The following is a 26,084-nucleotide window of genomic DNA, read 5'->3' on the forward strand; positions in this document are numbered from 1 at the left end:
ATCTTGCACCCATGGGGAAGGTGGGATCCCACTTCCCCATCTCTCTGCCCAGCCCTCTGAGCCAGCCCAGCTACATCATGCAGCCTGCCAGCAGTGAGATGCTGCAGGAGCCTGCACCCCAGATGGAGTCTGGCTGCACTAATTAGCCAAACTTCATTTCCAGTTTCACTGGAAAACGTTTGAAGATGAATCTGAAGAACTTTTGTGTGTCCCCTTCTACTGAGCAGTTTACCACACAGTTGTCTTATGGTTACGCTATTTTAAGCTGGCTATTGTGTGTTGATGTGAGAAACAGCAAAATCAAGTTCCATCAGGAATTCCTTTGAGCGACATAGAAACTGTTGAATTCTGGAGTTTATATCTGGAATTTTCCAAGCTATTGATTTATTTCCTGTATTTTCCATAATGGCACACTGAAAGAATGCATTCTCCTCCAAAGAACCTCATCACAATTCCTAAGGTTATTATCTGTGAAAGCAGTTTAAGTACAAAGTAACAAACATCCATTACATCTGCTGTGAGTTATGGTCTGTGTTTATTGGACAAATAGGAAACAGAAGTAGACATAAAGAAGAGACTCAAGGAAGTTGTGGGGAGATGAACAGAAAATTTCATACTATTTTCAATACCCCTTTTTTTAATCTTTTTTTTTTTTTTTTTTTTTTTTTTCCCCTAAATGCTGATGAAACAAAGATGGAAAAGTCAGATGAAATGCCCAGGCCAGAGAAAAACATCACTGTCAGTTACAGCGAGGTCATAAACATATCTGTGTCTGTGGCTTGTGTCCCAAGCCCATACAACTCTGTCTGATTGTTACAGATTGTGTTTGTATTTTAAACTGTTCAGGTGAAACAGCACTCAAAACAATTCCACACAATGCACACTTCAATGACTAAACACATTCTTTATTATAGAAACACCAAAAATAGAAAAATAGAGGGCATATATTCCTTTTCGTAACAAAGTAATTTTTAGCAACCATGTATTAGAGCAAGCTAGAAGTGATCAACCAAACCAACTCCATACACTTAAGAGGCTAATCTACATTTCCCTTTTTCTGTTCAACCAGAATTAACAGCTGTTTCTTAATTTGGACTTTTTTTTTTCTTTTTTACTGTCAGAGAGCAACAAAGGTCTGAAATAAATTAAATCTTACTTCATAAACTCCTTGGGCATTTGGCTAAGTATGACACCGTATACTCATGGGATAACCCAGTGTCTAGCTTGGGCATGCAAGAGACCACGGTGAATGGTCTGGTGCAGCAGAGCACCAGGGAGCTACAGGGATGTGCTCACCTCCTAACTTCTGCTTCACTGTATTCTTCACTCTTCTTGCTAGAAAATGGCTGCACCTCATGATCATTTCCAATGGCTTCACCTTTGCCACTTAGTGCAAGCCCGGAAAGGACTGTATGCAGCTTCCGAAAAACAGCAAACAAGTAATGGCAGTAAATAGCATGAGAATTAATCAGTTAAACATTAATCTACACACTGTTCAGTACGAACAGTTTGATTCATTCTAGTGATAAAATGGGGTGAGAGAAAAGCATTAACTTTGCATCACTGGTAAAGATGCCGGAGGGTGTGACAAGATTAAACACAGAATTATCAATCATCATTAAGAAGGGCTTTCTAGCCTCATTTTGACAGCAAATGTTAAAAGACTGATGATTAATGTAAAGAGCTTTTCCAGTACAGAACATAACAAGAAAATTCTATATTCCTATACCTAATGAAAGTAACAAACCATACAGATCAAACATCCCAAAAATCCAAAGGCCACATGAAATAGGACTTAGTTTTGAATGGGAAAGATGTCTACTGACCACTACTTACATTGGGTTCAGGTCGGATCATGTGTGGAGCTGAGCTTTTTAGGCAACAGTTGTTATTAAAATGTCCAAATATAACAGCTTGGGAGAGCAGCATCAGTACTGCATGCATGGGCTCCCTTTCAATTGGAAGCACTTCCACTTATTTACTGTTTCTTGCTGGACACCTTAAATGTTACACTGTTGTTGTGTTTTTGTTTTTGTTTTAAGTGACTGCTTTAATATAGTATAAAAAAAATCCTACTTTCTAAAGAACAGATTAATAGTATTTATCTGCTGTCCTACTTCTTAGGAGCAAATAACTCAGAAATAACCCACAGCTTCACTTCTTCACCAGATGGGCAATGGCGGACATTTTACTTGGTACCAATGGTTTTGTTGAAGAGAAACGCAAGCAGCAGGCTCACAGCTCCCCAGACCTCTCCATGGTTGCAGTTCCCTCAGACAAGGGCCTGTTTCCACCACCCAGGTCTCTTGTTAACCATCTGACTTTCATGTGAGATGAACCATGAACAGCAAGAACACCCAGAGAGCTAGGGCCTGAACAAAACCCTGAGGTCAGTGGGTTGCATGTCCACTAACAACAGGAAAAGGTGGGAGGGGGAAAATGAGCTAAATAAAGTTTGATAAGTAATATTATCACTGCTAGAGCCTTTTACAAAACAAATATTGAAATAATGGAGCGTTCAAGTGATTGTAACTGTATGCTAATTTACCTTATAATTTTATTCGGCTGCCTCCCTTGCTCACAGCTGGTTCTAAGTTCTGTCTTTGGCTTCTCCAAGTGCAAAAGTGCTTCAAAATTGTCTTTATCTTTCTTTTTTATGAGTTCATTCTAACTAAACTGGAACATTTCTGGAAAATGATAATTACTTCCACAGCAACATGTTATGGCGGTTATGGAATGGTGTCATGTTTCCTGCTTGGCAGGGACCAGAATCTTCTAGAAATTCATAGAATGGAAGGATTTAAATAAATAAACTCTCTCTTGATGGTTAAACACTGGTAAAATATCAAAACTTTTAAAAAATACTTAAGGCAAATCAGACTCACGAGGTACTGACAAAAGTTTTACACAGTGGAAATCCTTTGCCATTCATAATTGCTCAGGATTTGGGGCATTACTTAATGGAAATCAAATTATCTTCCAGGATTTATGTCATGTTCATTTCCAAATAAAGCTAACAACAAGGAAATTTTGCAGATAACTTCAGTCTTTCTTTTGTTTAATGTGTGCCACTCCAAAGTCCTATCCAGGCAAAATATTTATTGGTAACATGAAGTTATTGCCCTAAACCATAAGGGGAAAATGAGCTCTTATGTAATATTGTTTTCTCTTCGATAAATGTTTTTACATATAATTCTTATCAATTTCATGTCGTTTCCTGCAGTGAGCAGATTTGTTTCCAGAGTGTGTACTCAGACGTTTGTACATACGTTCATCTTTGAAAATCTTTTGTGACAAGGAGATTTTCTTTGTTACAGCAAAGAAAATTGGCTGAACTTAATTACTCTCAAAAACAGTTACTGCTTACATGCCTTCACATTCGCTTAGCTGGAAGCAGACTACAGAGTGTTGCAAATATTGTGCTTTAAAGCAACTCTGAACTATTTCCATATGAAAATCCAGCTGCTCAGCTGCAAGCATGGTGGATCGCATTCTCTTTTGGGCAGAGTTTGTCCAAGGCCTGCGCAGGCTTTCAGCTCCCACAGATACCTTAAACAGACACCTTAAAAAGACAGCTTCAGTGGATTTCCATTTGCTCAAGGACCTTGTGCAGTTCTGCTACAGTGCTGGCTACTCAATCCCCAGCACTTTCAGTTACCATAGAGACTTCCCACATTAAGAGAGAGCTCACAATACTGTCATCCCAGTGAGGTGACAGTTACCAAGTTCAGTGGTGAACACTATAACAGGTCCACGTCTGTAAAGGAAGCAGGTGATGCATAAGCTCTTTCAAGACCATGAAATAATAGGCTCCATGGATTTATCAAGCAATTTCACCCCAGTCCCCATCTATCACAGCAGCATCCTTAGCACCGGCTCACTTATCACAGTGCTTTCAGAGCCTCGTGTCAGCTTTCTCCACCTTGTGCTGCAAATACATGGCAAAGGGATGCCGCATCTTGAGCACCAAATGGTAAAGAGGATGTCTTGGCCTCATGTGGATGAGTGGAGTTACTGACTCCGAATGCCCACCCAGTTCTGCACAGACATCTCAGCTGCCTGTCACTGGCTGCTGAATTGCGCAGCTAACAGAGTAATACTGCAGGATAAACTTAGCAACATCAGATTGCTCTCATATGCCATGTCTTGCGAGGCTGCAGTTCAAGAATTATTGGCAAGAAGTTCAGACATCACTGCAGAGAGGCTCAGTCAGGCAATGACGAGTGGAAATTTTGGCTCACATTGCTCAGGCAGACCCTATATGACCCCGCTGAGTCAGCTTATCTGTGTACAGTCACTGGAAGCTAGAAAATTAATAAAAATACTGCCTCCAGAGTGAGAGTAGCGTATTACCACTGTGTCCCTCTGAAAGACTTAGTAGGAAACAATAAGAAATTATTAACTGTAAGCCTGGTATTTAAAAGGACTGAAGAGAGCTTGCTTATCAATTGAAGTCATTCTTATGCTTGCCCCAAATTTTCAGCAAAAAAAACAGTGCTTCCACATGGCTTGCACTGAACTCTGATTTAATAGGGTTGCCTGTAGCTGTGGACCTCTGCTCCACTTACTTGAAGGTCATATTACTGGACTCAGCTCTCCTAATAAATATGAATGGCATCTTTAAGAAATTGATTTTTCTTAATTTTTTTTAGAAAAACCTGATGGATTTTATGAGGGATAATGATGCTGTCTGCTTTAGGCTGTTTTGAGGTGCCTAACTTAGGTGGTCTGAATTGCATCTTTTTTTTTATCATATAAAGAATTTAGTATTCTAACTTCGGTCCTCTGGACTCCATCTAAATTAGTTGCTAAGAATAGCCTAAAATGGATGGTGTAAATCACTTCCTTCCCACCTTAAAGAAATTGTTTCCAGAAACATGCATTAGCTTTAAACACATGGTGTCACTTCACTTAAAAATATGGCTCCAGAGCAGCAAGGCTGCCAGGTAAAAGCAAAAACTCCTGTGACTTCTCTACTTGCCATATTCATTTGGAAGTACAAGAGCACCTCAGATACGTTCATATCCTCTATAGGGCTTTTTTCTGGAAATCAGAAACGTGACAAACACAATGACCAACAGTCCCAGGATACTCAGGCCCACAGCGATGGGAACTGCTTTTCTGTTTTTATCAAGAAAACATTCTTCTTCTGCAAATAAAAAGAGATCAGAGAATGCATTAGAGTAGAACATCATATTTCTAGACTATGCATCCATATTCTAGCAAGTCAGCAAATACAAGCCAGAGGTTCTCAAAACCTTTCTTTTTATTGAGCTATACTTAGTATGTTTTTATCTCTAATGAATCTTGTCCCAAGAAAACAATATTTAGCCTGTAAATAGCTACATGCTTCACTGGAAAGTGACTCTTTCATATCCACAATAATTGTTTTACCACCAAGATGGGTACATACACAGTAGGAGGCTCTCTTGCTCATAGCAGATGTGGAGCACAATGCTACAATGTGCAAGTCTGAAAATAAAGAGCAAGACACATCTTGTACAGATAAAAACTACTGCTATGTAGCATCTAATTGTTTCTGCCCAGTAAAAAGGAAATGCTGTTCAGAAGACACTTTCACAGCTTTTCAGACAGGCCAAGTTGCTGATGTAACGCTGCTACAACCTATGCAAAACTATAAGGATCCTGAAACCAGTGATCATTATTGCTTTTTTTTTCTTCCCCTTTTAAGCAAATCTGGATAAACAGAAGTGAAAATATCAATCCCAAGAAACCAGCAGGGAGGAGGCTGGTGGTGTGCTTACTTTATAGAACTATTCCTTTGCTGGAAATTCGGTCTTTCAAAATCTTTATACACAGCAGATGTACATAACAGCTTCATAACTATTTCACAGCCACTGGAGAATTCTTTCAGAGACGGTACCTGCTTTCTCAGCCCTTTGATTAAGAGCAAAACTAGTTTAATTTTGTACATGGAATTGGATAGCAGAGGTTAGCCTGTCCTTGAAATGAGAGAGAGTCTTTCTAAGCTATCTCTGCCATATCTGAACTAATTCATTGTACACATTCAAATGGGAACATGGAACCAGATGGGGTCCTATGAGTTGTTCCAGCTCAGCTTTGTTCTGTTAAAAAGTCTTCAGAAGCCAGAGAGCACAGACTGGATTCTCAGTGTGGCTTTTAAGAACTTAAAGAAAGTTTGTAGAAAAAACTTCTATGCCTCAAAACAGTTCCAAATGTAATTTCCCATTATATTCCTTCTAGAATAAGAAACCAAAATTTTTAACTAACAAAAGAAGAACGAGTCAGATAGAGCCAAACTAAGTCAAAAGACAGATCTAAATTAAGAAGGATGCAGAAGCAATATTTTGTAAGCACTCAGAAAGTCAGATGGCAGACAGACAAATGGAATATTTTGCTAGAGCATGTAAAGGGCTGGACTGCTGATAAGTCATCTGCCCACATGAGTTGTTGTATGGAAATACCCTGAGCGGAAGTCCCAGAAACATGAAGATGTACTATTTGAAGGAGAACTCAGGGTACTGCTGAGACCATCTCTCTTCTGTGTAGGATTTTTCATGAACCTCCTAAAAGCAAGGCAGGGAGCAGTCAGAGTCCCCATACTGTGAGACGTGGGGATTTCCAAGGCCACCCAGCAGTCCTGGACCACACAGCCCATCCACGTCCTGGCTGCATCCTGACATGAAACATGGATGGCAATGCCTCATTTCCCTGTAGAAGGAAACTCAGGTGTGGGCATAGGGAAGAAGCTGTGAGGAGCCCCAGTACATTCTCCCAGCATGGGCAATTCAGGGACCAGGGGAGTCAGCACTGGTCTGCCTCTGTCTTTGTAGCAGGTAGTACTAAGCTACATGGTTGCATATACTCAAAACCCAGACAAATAACCATCACATTTAATTCTGAAACTAGTGAGTGTGCCAGTTGTGCTCCTCCTCAGGAGCACATTTCATCATGTCCAGATACACCTTCTCTGCAAGTATCATCCTGCGTTGACAAATACCTTTATTAATTGGCAGTTTCACTGCTGCAGATGTGAGATGTCATGGGGTGTCAAGAGATTTTCAAAATAGCTAAGATATTGAGGGCAGTGACCTTGAACTGAACTGTATCATATAGTAGGGGCTGAAAAAAGCCAGTACAATGGTGGTGAGCACACCTCACCTGGGAAAAAAGAGCAGAGAGAAATAAAATGGTGGCTGTCCAGCTGAGCATTTTTAATGAGAATGGGAAATGGAAGGTATTAAATTCAGGAGAGAAAGGTGCTTTGCCATGGGCATTAGCATTGTGTTGAAAACAAGTGGGAAAAGAGTGAAACTACAGCAGCAGGCAGGATACAGTATCTGGGAAGTAGTTTGTACGGTTAAAATCTAGCAGAAGGAGATATCTCAGCCTATTGGCTTGCTGACAATTAGATCTCAGAAGGGCGGAAAAGATTTCCACATTACTTACCTCTTCCAAACTGGTTGCCAACAATATCAAAGGCCTGCAGCTGCATGTTAACAATGAGTAGCTGGTAGGTTCTCTCCACGCCAAACGTTTGCTTGCTGGCACACTTAAAGGAATTCCCCAGCTTTGCAGTAAAATGCTGCTGGCGTATGGCTACATAATAAAGTATACCTGGAGGTCATAAAGACAGAGATAGTGATAAATGGGCATCCACAACAAGGCTGCACAATCAGAATCTTTCTGAGATAAAATGGAGGATCAGTAGCAGTGTCACAGTTGTGACTAAAGCACAAACATTTTCCCTGTAATGCATTAGTTAATTTTGTCTGTGTTTAAATGAGTGCTTTAATTACCAATGGGCAACTCAGCCAAACTCGGGTCTGAAAAAGGTGCAGGCGTGTTCACTGCAACAGTGCTGCTGGTGGACTACGAAATGGCAACAGCTAGCAGAGAGGCAGTAACAACAGGCTGGAAAAGCAATGTCTCTTACCAGCACCACTGTGGAGGACTGACAGTCCACGTGAAAACTTTAAAGCTTGTGATTAGGCTGATCAACTCGTGTTTGCTGCAATTTGCATTTAGCGATGCACAGCAAAACTCTGATATTTTGACATTTTGGATCTTAAATTTTGGTTTATTCTGATAGAGTGGTGAAAGCAAAGGGAAAGCTTTTGAGGATAAAAGGAAAATTAAATAATAATAATAATAGAACAGTTTGGTCACCTCTTTTCCATTTTCATGCCACGGCATTTAGGTGAATGACATGCTGAAAGCCTAATAAATACATAATTTGCAACATTCAGAGTTCTAAAGATGTGAAAGCCTATCCCACACCCAGAATAGTTTGATAGGAATTTAACACAGTGAACATTAAACATAAAATCACTGACCTTCAGAAGGTAACTGTAATTCAGCCTCAATTGTACTGACATAGTACACTGGATCTTCCTGCAAAAGATGATGTATCTTTATTCCTACTACATCCCTATATTTGTAGGAAAAAAATAAAGTTCACCACAGCAAAATGGTCACCAAAAAATTCCCAAAGAAAGACTTCTCAAAGCATCACCTTGAAGACCTAAGAACCAACTTGCTTAGATGCATTGCACTTTCTTTTCCAAATCAGTAGTAGATAAGAAGCCAGCGTAACACCGTGACCTCGGATACATCACCAGTTTTTCTCAGTTTGGTGAAACTAGACATGCAGACGTGCTTTGGCACACATTGCTCAAGCTAGACTTTTGTGTGACTTGTGGGAACCAAAAGTAAGAGGGGGTTAAGCAAATGTTATATATTGCACGAGGCGTGTGGTAAGACGGTTTTATTTTTATCCTCCTGTTTTGCTTTCTTTGAGAGTCTCAGCAATGCTTGCATTGGTAACCCTGCAGTGAATTGATCCCTGCTGACCTGCAGGATGACTGCTTGCAGAACGTACGCTGATACATTTAACAGTACCCAGGACTCCCAGCACCGCAGTGCAGTTTATGGATCAATGGCCTTTGTGTGAGCGAACAGGAGAAAGCAGCCACGCTTCTGTGGTCAGCATTGCTTTGAACCAGAAGAGGGCAGCAAACAGCAGAGACAGGAGCTGTTCACAGAGGTACCACTCGTTTTCTATGCTGTCTGCCAAAAGAAGTCACTACAAATGAAGAAACAGCAACCTTGATCGTCTGTATAAGGAAGAAATAACTGTTACGTTTACCCCGCTGACACTGTTGATGCTGGCTGGCTTTATTTCATATGCATACAGACTGCCGACATGGAAAGCACCCAACTACTACAGTACAAAACAAAATTTCCAGCTGAGGACTTTGCCTGCACATGCTCCAAAATCCTGGTGCAACCTGAACACTGCCCTGCCCCGGGCGGTCACAACATGACAGAAAGTCCCAGGGGCTTTTTGCTGCTAGCAGTGCTGGAGTATGCTGTCAGTCATTACGTAGCATCCCTGTTACTGGTTTTAATTCCAGCTCTGAGCTCGTAGGGATTGGTGACTGCAGCCGGTGGCTAAATAGAAGCAAACATGAATGTCTTCTGTGCACTCACTCACCTTTAATGTTGTGCAGTTTTAATGCTGGTAGGATGGATTGTGAAAAGATTGTGAAAGAAGTTTAGGAAATAAAGTGGTTCTCAGCATTATTCTACTTAAAGACATAAACAGGTCAAATCGCACTATTTTTTTGGCAGCAGCATTATCTTCTGTTTGGGCACAGTTATTGACTTTGCTTGAGATAAATGCCTGTTCCTACTTCACGTATTGTGGGTTGGTTATGAAACTTCCCTTTGTCAAGTTCTTTGCCAAAGGCAGCTGGCAGCAGCGAGTACAGAGCCAGTTTCTCACCTCCCTACGGCCACACCGCAGCCCCTGGCCCAGCTCCACCTCCACCCCTGAGAACCAGAAGTGCCACCTCTGTAGCACTCCTGGTTCAAAGCCAGCACTGCGGCAGCTGGAGAGGCCAAACACATCAGAAATGGCAGCAAAACGATTTCTTATTAACTTGCATTTCAAAGAAAGCTAAGCCGTGCCCCGATGCTCTCTTGAGACTTATCTTGGGTGGATTGCATAATGCTGTGCCAATAACCACCTTTTTCAGGACAAGAAAAGTCAAAAGGTTCACATCTCTCTCCTTAGCTCTGCTGTGAGCTAGTACTTTCTGGGTACTCGAATCACCGGACTTTTTCTAAGGATCTTCAAAACACAGAAAATGCTACCCTTGTTACAGAAAGCATACATTTAAACCAAACACTTATGGTTTGAACTGATCCTTTGTTCTAAAACAGCACTTTTCCTTTGCAGCTTTTAGATATCTTTCAGTCATCGACTATCAACTAAAATCAAGACAATTACTGATTGAAATCTTTCCTCGAGCACTGATGACCAGGTATTCAGCTTGTCAGTCAGCGATATAATTTGCAGTTGCCTCTTGGAGCGTGGCTGACCTCTTGGCAGTTTTCTCCTGTGGTTACAATATCAGCAGTACTCACGGTAGCTTATGCTGAAGACCTGTCTGCACATGATGGGGTTTGAGCTGGAAATGTGGTACCAATACATATCACATCAAAAAGAAAACTAATTTTCATACTAGGAAAGCATAGGCCTATCTCTTGCCCAAGTTTCTATGCATATTTATAAGTTTCCCTGGTCTGATGCATTTTAAGGGCACTTATCTACAATTTTGTTGTTGCGATTCAGTTGTTTGGAATTTTCTAATGAGAAATCAGAAGAAATTAGGCCCTCTGGGCTCTGACAGGCTGTGGCTTCTGGACACATACACCTTCATGGGCTGCTCTTAGGATTTAACAACCACATCCGACTTTTGCCTGGGCAGCATTTATGGGAAGCAAATGACTAATTCCACATGTGTCCAGGTTGTCTCTGAGACACCATTTCATAAGGACAACTTGACAGCACGAGTCAGAGCTTCCAGCACACGCACCTTGCTTCCACACAGCAGCTCCAACCCCACAGCCAATTCTCTGTCCCACTCCAATGCAAGCAGCAGACCTGGCCTTCCCCCCAGCTAGATTTTACCACTGTAAATGAGTTGCAGATTTTGCTTAGGGCCAATCTATACTTTGTGCTGCTAGTTTGGCAGAACATTTAGCCAAAGGATCTGAGGGCACTGTACTTATCCTTTATTACACATATGAACCCTTCAAAATTCAGAGTTCCAATAGACAAGATGGGATGTAACATTGAAAGTAGTCCTGCTCTGAGCTGGGGACTGGGCCAGGTGGCCTCAGGTCTCTCCCAGACTGAATTAATCGTGGTTCTGTGAATCCAGCCCCTTGGGAAAGACAGGAGTAATAATGCCTCATACACAGGTGGCCACTGAGAGGGATGAAATGCCTTTTCCCACAGCACACTGCATGTCACTGATTTGGCTGGAAGTGGATCAGAGGCAGCCTGGGTTCCCGCTCCCCAGACCTAAACCCTTGTTCCCACTAAATACAACAATTACCTTTACAAAGACAAAGCTTATAAACCCTCCAGTGAAAGTGATGTTCAGCACAGACTGCACCATCCCACAGCTTCCAGATACCTGGGTGGCGTTGGGGTTGACAGACAGGTACTCCAGCTGCTTCTGTGGAGAAATGAGGACATTGTGGGGCTATTCATGAAGTGGAGGGAGAAAACTTAATGAGAAACACACAGATTTATAAGTTTGGGGTTGTCAGCATCAAGACAACTCATCTCTGAATCCAACCAGGTCTGTGAGCTGACAATTTATCTATCTCATTGAAACTCGCTGTTTTAAACCCTTCACTGATGTCACTTCAGATTTTAACTAGTCTCCCATTCTGGGAAAGAGAAGTAACACTGGCGTCCAATCTGCCCTCCCAAATATTGCTACCACAGACACACTGCTGAAAGAAGAAAGTATCCATATGTCCCTCTGGCATCATTATACGAACCTAAGTACAGCAGTTGAGATGCTGTGGCACAAAAAAAAAGGCTTTATACTAGTAACAAACCAGTTATTTTTATCATATGACTTAATTTCTGCTAACTGCTTTTAAAGGAATAGAATATATTCCAGCAAATGAAGAAGTAGTCTTTATAAGGCTTAGCCTTGTAGTGCTTTCACCTCACCTTCTGCGTGCTCAGAGCCATCAGTTGCAAACCCATTACTGCTTTGATGCAGGTCTTGTTGCTGCTGGAAATGGTGTATGTGCCAGTGGGGATGGGAGAAGGCTGTGGGGCCAGAGTGGGTATCACCATCATTGTAGTAGATGGGATGGTTGTATGAGTCCTCTGATGAGCGGTGGTTGCGTTGGTCATGGCTGTGGCCGTTGGACTTCCAGAAGTTGTGTGATTAGTTGAGCTTGTGGTGGGATTTTCCGTTTTGTTGGTAGTGGCTGTAGTATTTATTGCAGCAGCTGTCATTTGCATCTTTGATGTTGAATTCTCTATGGTTGTGTTCGTAACTGCGTCCACATGTGTTGTGACTTGGTTGTCTGAGGACACAGAGTATAGGGTTGTGTTCTCCACAGCTGATGTAACTGTTTCCATCGCCTGGGTTGTAGCCTGGCCAGCTGCAGCTGTGTTTGCTGCAGTTGTGGTTGCTGCTGTGGAAGATGTGTGGCCGTACGCTGTGGTGGCATTTGCTTCTGCCTGGGCAGTCATATGAGAGGCTGGTGCTGTTGTTTCCCAGCGTTGGTCAGTTGTCTGCAGAGTAGTTGCATGGCTTACGGGGCCTGTGCTGTTAGGTTGAATTGTGGTGCTTCGATGGGGTGGGGAGCGATAAACGGAAGGTGACAGAGCAGAAGTAATGGTATGGGGGAAGGACGTGGTTTGTGGAGATAGCATGACACCCAGGACCAGTTCAGCACAGCAGAAAGAAAATGCTGCAAAGAAATGAAAAGTTGTCTAAAACCATTGCATTTAACATTCCTGTTGATGTCTGCAACATAACTGTGCTCATTTTGTTATCATGACTTTATTCTTCCTTTGGCTTACTGTCATGACAGGAGAGTATAAGCAGACATAATTTCTCACCACTTCCCCAGTCTTCACACCTCTGAATATATCCAGTGCAGAGGCAGCACAATTGGCTTCTTACTCCCCACATGCTGCTTTGACTGCTGAAGAAGACAGCAGATGCTAGAGGTGTGAGCAGACCTTGCACAATCCCTACACAGCACCTGAATTCTCCTGCAGATAATAGTAGTACAGCAAGATTTGCTGGGAGTAAATTATCAAGGTCTAAGGGACAACTTGTTCCATTGATTACGGGCTGCTGTCAAAATCCAGGTATAACAAGTGAAGAGGTTGTAGGTTACTCGCAAACAAAGCATGGGGAAAGGGAACATTTTTTGTATGTGAAGGAAGTGAGGAAACATAGCAGTCTTATGATGATTCAGAATAGTCTGGAAGACAGAAATTCCGTTATTTTGTTTATCGTGCTGATGTGGATATGGCAGCCTGACCTCTCAAGTTCTTCCTCATGGGAGATACCCAGGGAAAGATAAGCCCTCTTAGTAATGCTTTTTCAGCAATGAGAAACATTGCTGAATTTCAGGGTGCAGCTTTCAGGGTTTTTTTGAACCACATCTAAAAATAGTCACAGCACCAAAATCACGCTGGCATGTTATAACATTTACAGAAATGCATTCCTTGCAAAACGGAAAAGATCTAGTTCCTATATGTAAGTAACAAAGGGAAGACAAGGTGGAAAAAGTACACTGTAAAAATAGAGAAAGTTCACAGCTGTTCAACTCTAATCTTTGATTGTGAGTATGCAGCAAGGTACTATAAAGACAAGATTAAGCTAAAGGCACAAATCATGGACATAAATGTATTCTTCGATGTGCATGAGGCTTCAGATGTAGTTAAACGCTTTACTGCCTAAATTAGCTGGAGGACAGAGATGAATTCTCCAGTCTGGAGACAGAAAGAATCCAAAAGTCTAATTTTCCCTTATAAATGGCTATGGTAGAGGAAAAGTGGAGAGATATGCTCCATATTCCTAAACTTGCCTGGTGTTTTACCTCCGTACTGAACTGAATACACTTGACTGCAAATGTAGCTGTTATCATCAAGGAAATTCAACTTGGTACACTTGAAAAGTCACAAAAATGACAAGACAGATCCCTCTGATATTAAATTTTATCAGAAGGAACTAAAAGTGCTGTAATTAATACCATACTTTAATTAATTTTCTCACTTTCTCCTTGCCTTTACCGCACCTGCTGCCAAAGCTGAGAGGCAGGTAACTTCTCCTCTGTATATTCACCTCGATCAGACCAGTGGAAAACCAGAGCAGTTGCTGTGCATCAGCTACATGTTATTTAATCTAAGTAACACAACAGAAACAGGAAAGAAGAAGCTGCAATTTTCACTCTTTTTTTTTTTTTTTTTAACCATATATGTTTGTGAAACAACTCATACTTGAATTTATATAAGCCTTAAATAGTCAGTACTTTTCAGTTTTTACTTAACATATTGGTTTTGATTTCTGACCATGTAACGCTAAATTTTATGGATGTGGAAAGAAACATCATTTCCCTAACACTTGGATGCTGTCCATAGCTTTTAAATGGAACTTCATTTTCCCCAGAAGGTCATTTCAACAGAAAAATATTCAGCCCAGTGGGGTCACTGAGGGGTAAAATCAGAAACACCTCTGGGGTGGCCCGTGGCTCATGCTCTGCAGGGGACTTGCCAGTATCCTCCAGCTTAGCTCTCCCCAGTATTCTGGGCTCTCTGCTGGGCCAAGGCCGTGCTACCAAACTTGTTGGTTTGGGTCATCTTCTCAAAACGCATTTGGCCACTGATTTCAGAAAGTCTTCCTAGGGATGGGTAAGGATTGCTCTCTGCCATCCTAATGATCTTCGCCATCAAAAGAGGCCACAAAGCAACAAGGAATTGCAGCTCTGCATCCCCCTGTTAGCTTCCATTTCTTTTTTCTCTGAGAAATTTGCCATCCCAAATCCGGGCCTGGAGCCCTTATTTCCACGCATGGTGACAGAGGAGGCTTCAGGTTTTCCTTCCATTGACTAGCATACAAAGGAGGACTGCAAGGATGGTGAAGGGTCTAGAAGGAAAGTTATACGAGGAGCACCTGAGGTCACTTGTTTTTTTCAGTCCAGAGAAGAGGGGGCTGAGGGGAGGCCTCATGGCGTCTTACAGCTCCTCACAAGGGAGCAGAGGAGCAGCGCTGAGTTCTGCTGACTCCCTGGTGAGAATCAACACTGGCAGAGGCACACAGTTAATCTGCTCAAAGGCACTAAGGTGGAAGTGGCTTGATCTGGCTGCAAAATGTCTCAGCCTGCCAGCCCATAATGCAGTGGGTGGAAGAACCTCTTGCTGGGGATTTTTGACCCTTCTCGCCTAACCACACACCTGCAGTTTGTTCTGCTTTATGCTGCCCAGAAGAAGTGCTTGTGTTTGGGTGACATTTTGTGCTCGATACAGACACAAAAACCTGACCCAGCTCCTACAGTCAGTGAAAAGACTCTTGCCAGTCCTGGCTGCTTTAATTTGAGCTCTTGAGGAACTGGAAAAGCACGAAGATTTTCTGAGTGGCTTTAGTACTCTCTACTATAGTTTACCTCAAACACGGGAGTGGTTCCTTAAACCTCCAACCCTTCAGACTCTCCTCCCTTAAACTCTGATTGTTTTTAATTCCCTGCCTGCATAGAAGGAGTTCATGGCATTAACAAAAGATCACAACAAATTACTAAATGAACTATCAAAAATGGATGAATGGCAACCGAGCAAGAACGTTCATCCTGGCCAAAGATATTCCTGCTGACCACTGAGTTATTTCTCCAAGTCTGCATACATTTTGGGGTCACTTCAGCAGACTGTGGCTATGATGCAGGTGTGAGAAAGAAGCAGATGTGGCTGGAGCGCTCTGTGGTGAAGTCCCTGCGCTGCTCCTCTGCTCACTGTGCGGCCATTGCAGAGCTGGGAGAGGGGCAGAGGTTGTTGCTGGTGTGAACCGTGCATGCAGATAGCAAAGCACACTACAGAAACCCAGTACCCACCAGCAAGCAAAAACCTTTAGCCATTACACAGATTAAATTACTCTCTGTCCACCTGTGCCAAGTAGATTTTGTACAGCTGCAGGTGCATGTGACTTTACATGCTAAGACACATCCCTGACCAGGCTCGCTCCACTGATTTTCAGGGACAAGCACTAAGGATCAAATGGTGACTTTGATGTAGTTTGTTGTTAGATAAGCCTCGGCCTTCCCAAACTTCCCCAAGCCCTCTGCCTTGCTCTTGCTTTCCTCACACCCTGCATCTTGCAGCACAGACAAACAAACAAGCAATGTTTCTTTAGGTGTTTTTTTTTTGCTTATCTCACTCAAGATGTTCAGTCAGTTCTGCAGGGAATCATATTTAATGACAGAAAACAAATGTAAATAGGCCTGCTTCTAATACTATTTTGAGCTGACTCAATCACACGGAGTTCATGTCACCACACAGTGCAAAATACAAGAGAAAACATTAGATTAAGTCTACATCAGCTACAATTAAATGTAATTACAGTTAATTCTTACTGGTGGGACTTTATTAAAATCACCTTTAGTGCTAGCTACAAGACTATTTCCAGTTTTCAGTCTATTAATTCCTCTCATAAGTGCAAAGAAACAAAAGCAGCATAGTCTGTCTCTTTTCTATAGAGAAACGATGGAAGATGTGACTCACCGCAGGCAAAGGCTAGCAGGACCAACTGTGATTTGCTCCTTCCCATGGTCAGTACAGTTGTGAGTTCAAGAGATGCTGCTTCTTGCTGTGGTCCAGCAGAAAGGAAATAAAGGTTTCCTGGTGACTGCAAAGTTTCACTTGATTCAGGGAGTGCTTAGTCACATGGGTAGAAAGGAGGTGGGGAGGGAGGGGGGAATCCGGTGCTGCTCATTTATAAACTAATGTAGAAATAAATAGCTGCTGGTTAAGAAAGAAAGCGAAAACAAAAAGGACTGCAGAGTTAGTGCAGCAGAGGACAGGCTCTCACCCTACAGCCAAGACTTGGGGCTCTGCAAGGCTTTGTAGAGCTTCATGTTCTTTTCTCCAGTTTTGGTAAGCCAGAGCGGACTGCAGCTGTACCCCATTGGTGGGCTAAGACCTGTAAATCAGTACTTTCTATCATGCTTTTTTTTTTTTTTTTTTTTAATAGTTTCTATAGGGTTAAACGCCTTCTTTGAAATTAAGGCACAGAAGGGAAAGGTGTGATCTCTGGCTGTCTCCCCAAAACCTGCTAAAAGTGAGACAGGGCTGAGCAAAGTCCCAGAAGGTCTCTGGTTCTACCTGGGGCTGCTAGCAACCTTTGCTGGCTGGTGCAGCCAAGGTGGCTCACCATCAGCATTGTGTCCAAACATACTCCCCAGCAAACAGCAGCGAGCTACCTGTGTTCCATGAAGTGTCCTCTGTGAACCGTGCCAAGCCCTAGGAAGTGTTGCACAGGCAAGTCCTAGCGTGCGTGGCCACACGCCAGCGATCTGCAGCAGAACATTTCACCTGCACGTGTGTGTGGATGGATTTCCAGCCCTGTGTCCTCACCATGAAGCTTGCTTAAAAGCTTAGTGGAAGTAGAAAAGAGATAATAAACTCATAGAACAGCAGGAAAGGGAGGAAAGAATCTGAGAACTCCTGCGTTCCTGATTCTTCTTTCTCTCATACCAATATTAAAGTGCAGTAACACAGTGAGGCCAAAGACTTGAAAACCTCAGATGAGGTGAAGTTTGCTCCTAGAAATCTGGCTGAAATTAGCTCCAATTTATTTTGCTCTCTGTAGTTCCATTGTGTTCCATATTCTCATTCGTACCTCCCTGCCCTCCTCCATGATCTACAACACGCACCTGTGCCAATTAGCCCTCCTCAATAAGCCATTGGTAGCCAAAGGTAGGAAGACACTGTGGGGATATTTGCAATAAAATCATCCTACAGCTTCCTTGCCTTATGACCCGAGCATCAGCATGCACAACTCTGACCTGTCTTGGTGAATCTTTGCACTCTCCTAACAGTCCCAAAGATTCAGGAACATGAATAAGAGAGAGAGAGGCAAAGAAAATTTAAAACAACAATTTTTTATGATTCACACATAAAGTTCAATTGGATAAATGCTTTTTTTTTTTTTTCAGGTGTGTTGATGGGCCTTTACTGATACTCATTTCTTCTGAATAAAAAGAAATCTCAATTGACTTGTTGCTTCATACAGAGACATCAACCACAATGTTTTGTACTAGTTATAATTTTTATAAATTTCAAACAAAGTGTGGTTTTACACAGGTCAGAATTACAGAAAGCTCATTTGCACACTTTTTTCTTGTAATAATTTCATACATTCGTCTTGACTGGAAAAAAGGACAGGCAATTCTGCGCTCTTTCCCTGTCTGATTATCTCTCATCAGCCACAATATACAAATACATCATTATCAACACAACGGAAAATATGTAAGAAACAAACGGTACCAATTCTTAGCTGGGGAGAGGAAATCTTAGCAGCTGTTTCAGCTCCAGCTGCAAGAAGAAATACTGAATTTGGCTCTTTTTTTTCCTCATTATTCTTAAATATTTCTAATAACATATATATTAGAAATCAGGCTTTGAGTATTTTTGGAAAGGAAAAACAACCCAAAAATACCCAATCCTGTTTGTAATCTCAGAGACTAAGAAAATGATGGATAATAAAATGGCTTTTCATTACATACACAAACAGAATATAAGACCACACGCACAGCTTTGTTGTGACTGGCTACATAAGCCAGTGTTCAGACAACAACCATTGGTCTGATTCTCCTTTCAGTGGTGTTAGGCAGTGAAAGATGGAGAGGATCAAGCCTGGTTACTTTCTGGCCTTGACTGACATCGTGGTGTTTGCCTATATACCAGTTTGTCACTACCTCCAGTAATGAAGGAGTCCATTGCCCAACTAAACCCAAATGAGCAGAGGGCATAGTTTCAAGGCTGTGAAGTTGCTGAAAATCTCACATACTGCATACAACCATGGGCCAGGGAGTTACTAGCCATCCTCAGGACATTCATAGTGCAGGAGTGACTTAACCTTTGGTCAAATGGGAAAAAATGTGAAATTTTGGAAAAAAAAATAATTCAAAAGCAAAGTAGGAATGAGAATTGTAATAACCCAGCCCATACCTTTGCAGTGGGTCAGTGTGCTGGGAGACCGGAGACACCTTTGTAGCAATCTGCTTCCCTGCTCCAGCTCCAGACTACCCCGTAGGATACCACCACTGACACTCTTGTAGGGCACAGTGGGACATATGGGGGTGAATACTTTGCTTTCCCCTGAAGGGTCTCCAGTTTAAGAATACATGCTAGAGTTCAGCATCAGAGCTGGATATGAGGGAAATTCAGTATCTCCCATTTTACACAGAGATACTGAGGCACCAGGGATATAGGAATATCTCACTGTCAGTCTGCACACAGCAGAGGTAGGATGAGGATTCACAATACCTGATTTTCCATCTCCAGTTCAAACAAAGAATTCCCACTGCTATTTCACCATTAGAATGAGATTCCTCCACTTGAAACTCCAAAGTGCAGGTTGGGGTCTTTCCATGACCGTGTAATGTCACAAATACTAGTTTTGGCAGTTTCACACACACAGGGTAACCCTTCCCCATCTCTCTCTTGCTCACACACAAATCTTACTATACTTACTTAATGTGCAATCAAAGCTCCCTTCCCCTTTCCTCTCCTGTGCTTAGGGCAAGGGTAGACAGGAGCACTGTTATGAGGCCATGCAAAAATTACTGAAAGTAATACAGAAACAAAAATGAAGTCATTTTATGGAGAGGATTAAATGATTGCACTACAAAAAATAAAAAATAAAAAAAAAAAACACTGCACATTTCCTTGAGGGGGGACTGAAAGGAACCAGTTCTTCCCTCAAGGTGCTCATAACTTCAGCAGACTTTAACAGAAGTCATGCTCCCGGGAGCCTACAGGTCATTTTTAAGGTAAATGACCAGCACAAAACGTACGAGCTCTTATCTCTGTAGGACAAAAAGCTTTGAAAAAGGTACAGAACTCTCACGTCTTTTTGTCATGAATAAAAACCATTAGAATCTACGGAGTTTAGATACTGAGGGTCAGAAGAACATTACTCATGGGAATTCACCACCACAGTGCAACTAATAATTAACTAGTAATCCTTCACAGGCAAAATAATAATAATAATAATCTGAATAAACCTTTATCTACTTACTTTGAGGCTTTTTCTTGAATGGGACTATTTACTTGCTTCACAGCTATCCTGACTCACACACTAAGATATTTGCAATACCAGCCTTCACTGAAACACAAAGAAAAATGTTCAGGTCCCTGCAAAGAGGATAACAGAAATGTTGCAGACTCTTTCTATTTTGCTATTTTACCAAGGAGTGATTTTTGGTTTTGCTTCATCTCCATTTTTAGTGCTTTCGTCCCTTTTATTATCTACATAGAGCATCACTACTCTTAGGGATAAACAAAAAATCTCTAACAGTAAAAGTCAATCACCAGTTCTTGAGCTTTTGGGTCACTTAATCGTGTCTGATCTTTACTTGTTTGCAACCCTTAGTCAATACTAATCTTTACTAAAGTACTAGCAGCTTTTATGGGACCTAAGACCCAATTACCATCAAAATGCTTTCATGTCTTAACAGCTGCTCTAGATGAGCTAATGGCTTGTAAAGGAATAATAAAATCTGTACTCACTTCATATTGTACATTACATCCTTATGTGGCAGAGATTTGGTACAGTCCTATAACCAAATGTCCTGGAAATAAGTATTTAACAACAACACTTTATCCACTCATTGGAGCACCTAATGCTCACTGCCTATTTGTGATGCTTAAATATATTTCTTATGGGGAATGAAATGTAGCTACTCCATAGTCCAGCACAAAAAGAAAGCATGCAGTCTACTCAAACATATGACATTAAATGGCATTCAATTGAATTCTCGGCACCAAATGCAAAGGATTGTGAACCAGCAACCACAGACTGCAGAGGGTGCAGTGGAATGACTTACGCTGTAAAAAGAGTTAAACACGTTCTTTGTCACAGTAGCTGTCACACGTCTTTGCCTCTTGGCTAAAACCTGCATCTCCACCTTATGCCAACCAAGTTGCCACCTGCATTATCCCAAAATAATGCTGAACGCAACAGGTTGTTCACTGTGCCATTGCTGCATGAAGCCTCTCTGATGGTCCAAGTCAGAAGTTTCCTTTCCACATCCAATCTAAAATGTGACAGTTTTAGTGATGACCATCAGCAAAAAGGGCACATTTGTGATCTATTAACTCTAATTAAGGAGGGTGGGGAAGGCACAGCTACTGAGGCAAGCAAATGGAAAAACCTCCAAGTGACCCATGGTAGAGCAAGAACTCAAAACCATGTATGTGTGTCCCTCTGCAGTAACTCGGTGTTCAAGGAAAGTTGCCAAAAGGTGCGTGCATAGTAACTCTTCAGCTCTGCTGTCGACCTAATTTAGGCCACATCTTCTGAAACAGTTTGATAAACAATGCAAGAAGCATTTTTCTCCTCTAATACTGAAGGTGGTTCTTGATGCTGTCTGGATGTTTAATGTTCCTCTCAAGTTTGTTTTTCCTCTCATCTGTCCATGTTAATGGAGTTTCAGAGAATTATGAAGCTCAGAGCTTGTGAGAAAGGCAGCTTTGATCCAGTGTCAACCCAAAATAAACAAAGAGATGGAGAGGGTCCTGAGGAAGGCTGGTCCTGCCATTCAGCTGCCAGCCCTCTGTTCTGCTGGGAAGCTTTTAACCACCTCACTTTCCTTGGTGTCTGACTCTACCGAAGCCGTGCTGCAGGAATCATTGTACATGTCTGAAAAGAAGGACATTGGCATTGTCACTACTACACGTCTAAAGAAATTTCCATCTACAGTCTTGAGATTGATTGTTAAAAGCCTGAAATAAAATAAAAAAATAAGTAAAAGAATCAATTCTGCTGTTCTCCTATTTCCTTCAAGAAAGGCAAAGCAGGCTCCTTTGGCAAGTAATTAACCATCATTTGTGTGGGCTTGGTTTTCTTGTAAAGCATCAGATGTGCTAAAGAAATCAGAGCCATAGTTAAGGCACTGAGGCTGCAGACAGAACTGACCCGCTGTTGAAGTGGAGGAACACCAATTCCCTTTAAACCACAGCAAAAAAATCTTGTTAACTTTCAAGAAAGGTTTTCTCCATTTTAACAAACTGACCAAAGACAATGCCGATATTCAGCTTTCCCAGTGCAACCTGTTTATGTGATAGATCAGAACCAAAGCTGAAGAAAGAGTGGCTTTTAGCGCTGGTTAGGGTGCGATCTCACCAGAGCAGCCCTTCCTCCAGCATTCAGAGACAGGAGTGAAATATCACGAAAGTATGAATGGTTCATGAGATTTTAACATTTTCAGACCTAAACCAGAACAACAACCCTGATGCTCATCTAAATCCTGACACTGTGTTAAGATGAAAGCTGTGCTGCAGTAACAACATACCCTGCCATACGACACACTTGGATTAGCTGTAAAGTTGCCAGCCCAGTTACCAGTAGAAATTTGGTGGGAGAGACAAATTTCATCTGAGAAGGCAATAATAACTAGACTATGCCAAGGAAATCTGCGGGGTCTAACTAGCTCCAACACCCAAGATACCAAATTTCAAGCTAGCTCAGTGTTGTCACCAGAGCCTGCACTCAGACCAAGCACTTAATACAGAAAGTGCACTGTTTATCACATCATTTTTAGACACAAAAAAAAAAAATAACCCACCCCAAAACAACAACACAGTTTTTAAATACTAGTTAAACATTTACTCTCTTACCTGCATTGCTGTTCTTAATTATGTTGTTAGTGTCCCCCTCTGCTGGCTGCAATATACTGGAAGGAACCCACTCACTTTTCTCCGAGACCAATTTCTTCACTAACCTGAAATTCAGAGAACAGTCAATTCCCTACATTCAGTTCAGCATTTCCCTACATTCTCTTTCCTGAGCTGTGTTTCTCAGAAGTGTATGCTGAACAACTATTTCCCAGCTGCAGGCCACTTCTGAGTCGGGGTCTGAATGCAAGGGCACTTCAAGGAGACCAGATTTTCTTCCTCCAAATTTCCCATGGAAAGAGAATTCAGGCACCCTGCCAGGTCCGTTCCTATCACTTACTTATCAAACAGAGAGAAAAATAATTTTTAAATAAGAATTTTATAAAAAGTAGGTAAGCTCAAGGGGGCCAGATTCATTCCGCTTTGTCAATCACCTCTGAGTACAGTCTTATATCTAAATCTTTGTGTCTAAAATACACTCTCTGGTTCACTGCTGTATCTTGGTGGAGGCATAGAGATTTTACTGATGGGAGATTTTACTATGGGAGCGTGCTGTCTTTGACAGCTGCCCCTCTGGACTAGGTGTCAAAATCCTTCTGTTTTCCTTCATGCAAACTCCTGCCCTCTCAAACATCATGTCATAAACACTTAGGAGGAAAGCTAACTAGGTAGAATTAAACAAAGCTGAATCTGTGTTCATGCTCCCCACTGCTTCTTTCACATTTTGGTCAATGGAGTGAGTGCATTTAGATAGATTTTGAAGACGCTTTCACATTCTTCTGAATGTTTCTTTCTTTTCCAGGAGATTGTACATATTCTACCTGCTAAATTACATCTCTCTGCTGTACTTACCATTGCCCATTTTCTCCTTCCTGCACAAACTGCACTAGATCTCCATCCTCAAGTGTAAGAGAATCTGGGAAACAGCTGTCAAAACTGCCTTCTACTCGAAAAAGATTGGTCCCCTAAAATGAATGAAATCAGAAATACAGTCATTGTGGAGAAAAGAACACTGCAAGAGAATTTGGTTAGATACTGAATCAGGCATTTCAAGATGATTTCTCCTCCAAAGGATTGTGTCACCTTTTATTATGTTTATCATGCTCAGGATAACCATTGCTGAAACTCAGAACTGTGATGAACATTCAGGCTTTAGAATTAATCAACAAGACTTTATTTTGATATAGAAACTGGGTTTGTTGCATCAGCTTTTGTTACCTGAAAAAGTCTGAAATTGTACTTTCAAAAGGCTCAGCGATTTTTAGTGTTTTCTCTCACTTTTGTAACAGCTATAAAGATAAAGCTACATCTTACAAGTAAGGGTGGCTGTTAATGGTCCTGATGCTGATCAATAAAATAGTCTTGAGATAATTCTCTAACACTCCAGATCAAACTCACACCTCCTGTCTTCCCATACATCCATGGATTTAAGGCTGGTATGAACCAAAACTTTGCAGGATGAATACTGATATTTAGAGAGGAGAAGGCTGCACTGGGAAAGGGCATTTTGAAAACTGAATTACATTGTTAGGGTTGGTTTCCTCCTCCATGTCTGAAGAGTTGGAGAGTTCATCCATGCTGGAAGGAATGGCTTCGAAATCTTCAAATGTGTCTAGAGATGGCATCTGCCTGCTGGGCCAGCCTTTGCAAAAGAGAGAAAACAGAAAGAGTTAGCTATTGGCCATTACCCTCTTTCAGACTCAGTGTTATAAGAAATAAATGTCGCATGTTCACTTCCTGCTATTTCACTTAGTGAAATGCTCATACTTTTTTGCAGCTTGTTCCCTGATTTTGCAGCCATTATTCTTTCTCTAAAGAAACTGTACTGCTTGCTGTCATTTGTAGGAGGGCAGATGGTGTAGCCATGATGTGTATGTGCATCTATACTTTGTCTGTTTAGCATCATTACATCTCTTCAGTTCATGAGGTACAAAAAACAAGGGTCAGGAATATTTCTGCAGAGCAAGTGCTATAGCAAATTATGACTTTGCCAATACAATTTTCAGAAAGCCACGTTCATTCAGCTTCTATCTTACCTCCATGTATTTATGTACAAACTGATGTCCAAAGCCACTGAATTTTGAGTGACTTCTTATCTCCAACACACCTCAAGGTAGTATTACCACCTGAGCAACCCACAAGGCTATGCTCTGGAGCAGGCTGGAAATGCAGGGAAGGGACAGAATAAAAACAAGGTTCAAAGACAACCAGGCCATTGGTGGTAGCTTATTACTAATTATTTAAGAAATATTTACTTAAAAATAAAAGTATTTATTTATTGTTTGCCTAAGAATAAAAAATAAGTAATAACTTAATTCCTTCCCCTGCACATCCTCCCTGCTACAGGCATTGCTTGTACAACATGTGGTCATGCAGCTCCACAGCCATTCTTCTTCCTCACGCTCCTAGGGACTGCAGCTGCCCTGACCGCTGCAATTCTGTTATAAGAGTGACAGCGACCTTCTTCCACCCAACCAGCATCCACAGTTTTAACCCTACAGGTATGGTAGTGTCATCCAGGTGATGCTTTTCAAGCTGCAAGCTAGCCTCTGAAATGGCATTCATGTCCTGGCTTGTGAGTGTCCCCACTAAGATGAAAGAGATAGTTTCAGTTACAGACCATGCAGAATTTAGAACTGGACCCTGTATCAGTAGAATCATACCAGCAAAATACAACAAACTGCATAAATGTACAAGAATGTGTTGTAGCCAATTAGCTTTAAACTGCAATAGCAATTTTAGTTAAAACTCACAGGTTGGGCTACAAACAGGAAAACAAAAAAGAAATCCCTCTTCTCACTTAGACAAAGCTTCAGTGATCTGTTGACACTGTCTTTCGTAGGAAGCATTTGAGGCAGAAACATAAGGAGCAAGGATTCCTTACAAGTACATGCATCACTTTTCCATAAAATTTGCTAATAACATTTCAGAGACCGAGGAACAGCCTACATAAGTTTTACACACTTCACTCCAGCTGTAAAATAACATGGATCAAATTCTGAGCTCTCTGATGTCAATTCAAATAATTATTGTCAACTATGCCTGAGCAACAGGAAACCAGATTCTGGGACATTGTTTCTTTAACTGCTAGTGATCCAAGCTTGTTCTTTCACTGCTTTCAAGGGAAATGACACTCATCATAAGAGAGAAATCCCTTTTAGTTAAAGAGAATAAATACTGTCTAAAGTTACACTCTTAAACTGAGATGATGATAGATGTTGTAATTATGTTTACCTGTCTGTGAAGCAGATCTAGGTACGGGTCTCGTGGTGGAACCAGTGTTACATTTAGTCTGGGCCAATATGGTGTTCTCAAAAGCATCTGTGGCAGGAAGTACAATTTTTTGTCTTAAAGGTGAAATAGTGACCAGACAACCAGT

General features: G+C 41.6%; 2 protein-coding genes across 11 annotated transcripts in view; both read right to left on the minus strand.

Moving 5' to 3' along the window:
* Positions 885–16,745, minus strand: LAMP3 (lysosomal associated membrane protein 3). The gene is made up of 6 exons (XM_021396072.1): positions 16,589–16,745; positions 12,023–12,777; positions 11,391–11,513; positions 8,319–8,376; positions 7,432–7,599; positions 885–5,149 (listed from the first exon to the last, which is right to left on the minus strand). The coding sequence occupies exons 1-6, from the start codon at positions 16,632–16,634 to the stop codon at positions 5,010–5,012; spliced, it is 1,290 nt and encodes a 429-aa protein (XP_021251747.1). The 5' UTR covers positions 16,635–16,745; the 3' UTR covers positions 885–5,009.
* The window catches only part of MCF2L2 (MCF.2 cell line derived transforming sequence-like 2), a 161,127-nt gene continuing 153,158 nt past the window's right edge, over positions 18,116–26,084 (minus strand). For 6 of the 10 annotated variants that reach the window (XM_021394650.1, XM_021394658.1, XM_021394651.1 and 3 more), the window contains 5 exons: positions 25,940–26,026; positions 24,229–24,347; positions 23,558–23,670; positions 22,709–22,812; positions 18,116–21,731 (listed from right to left, as the gene is read on the minus strand). In XM_021394650.1, the coding sequence (XP_021250325.1) occupies positions 21,631–21,731; positions 22,709–22,812; positions 23,558–23,670; positions 24,229–24,347; positions 25,940–26,026 (524 nt within the window). In that variant the 3' untranslated portion in view covers positions 18,116–21,630. The remainder of the gene's footprint in view (positions 21,732–22,708; positions 22,813–23,557; positions 23,671–24,228; positions 24,348–25,939; positions 26,027–26,084) is intronic. The other 4 variants (XM_021394656.1, XM_021394655.1, XM_021394653.1 and 1 more) reach the window with 1 other exon arrangement.

The sequence above is a fragment of the Numida meleagris genome, chromosome 4 (genome assembly GCF_002078875.1).
Source record: "Numida meleagris isolate 19003 breed g44 Domestic line chromosome 4, NumMel1.0, whole genome shotgun sequence".
NCBI classification, from domain to species: domain Eukaryota; kingdom Metazoa; phylum Chordata; class Aves; order Galliformes; family Numididae; genus Numida; species Numida meleagris.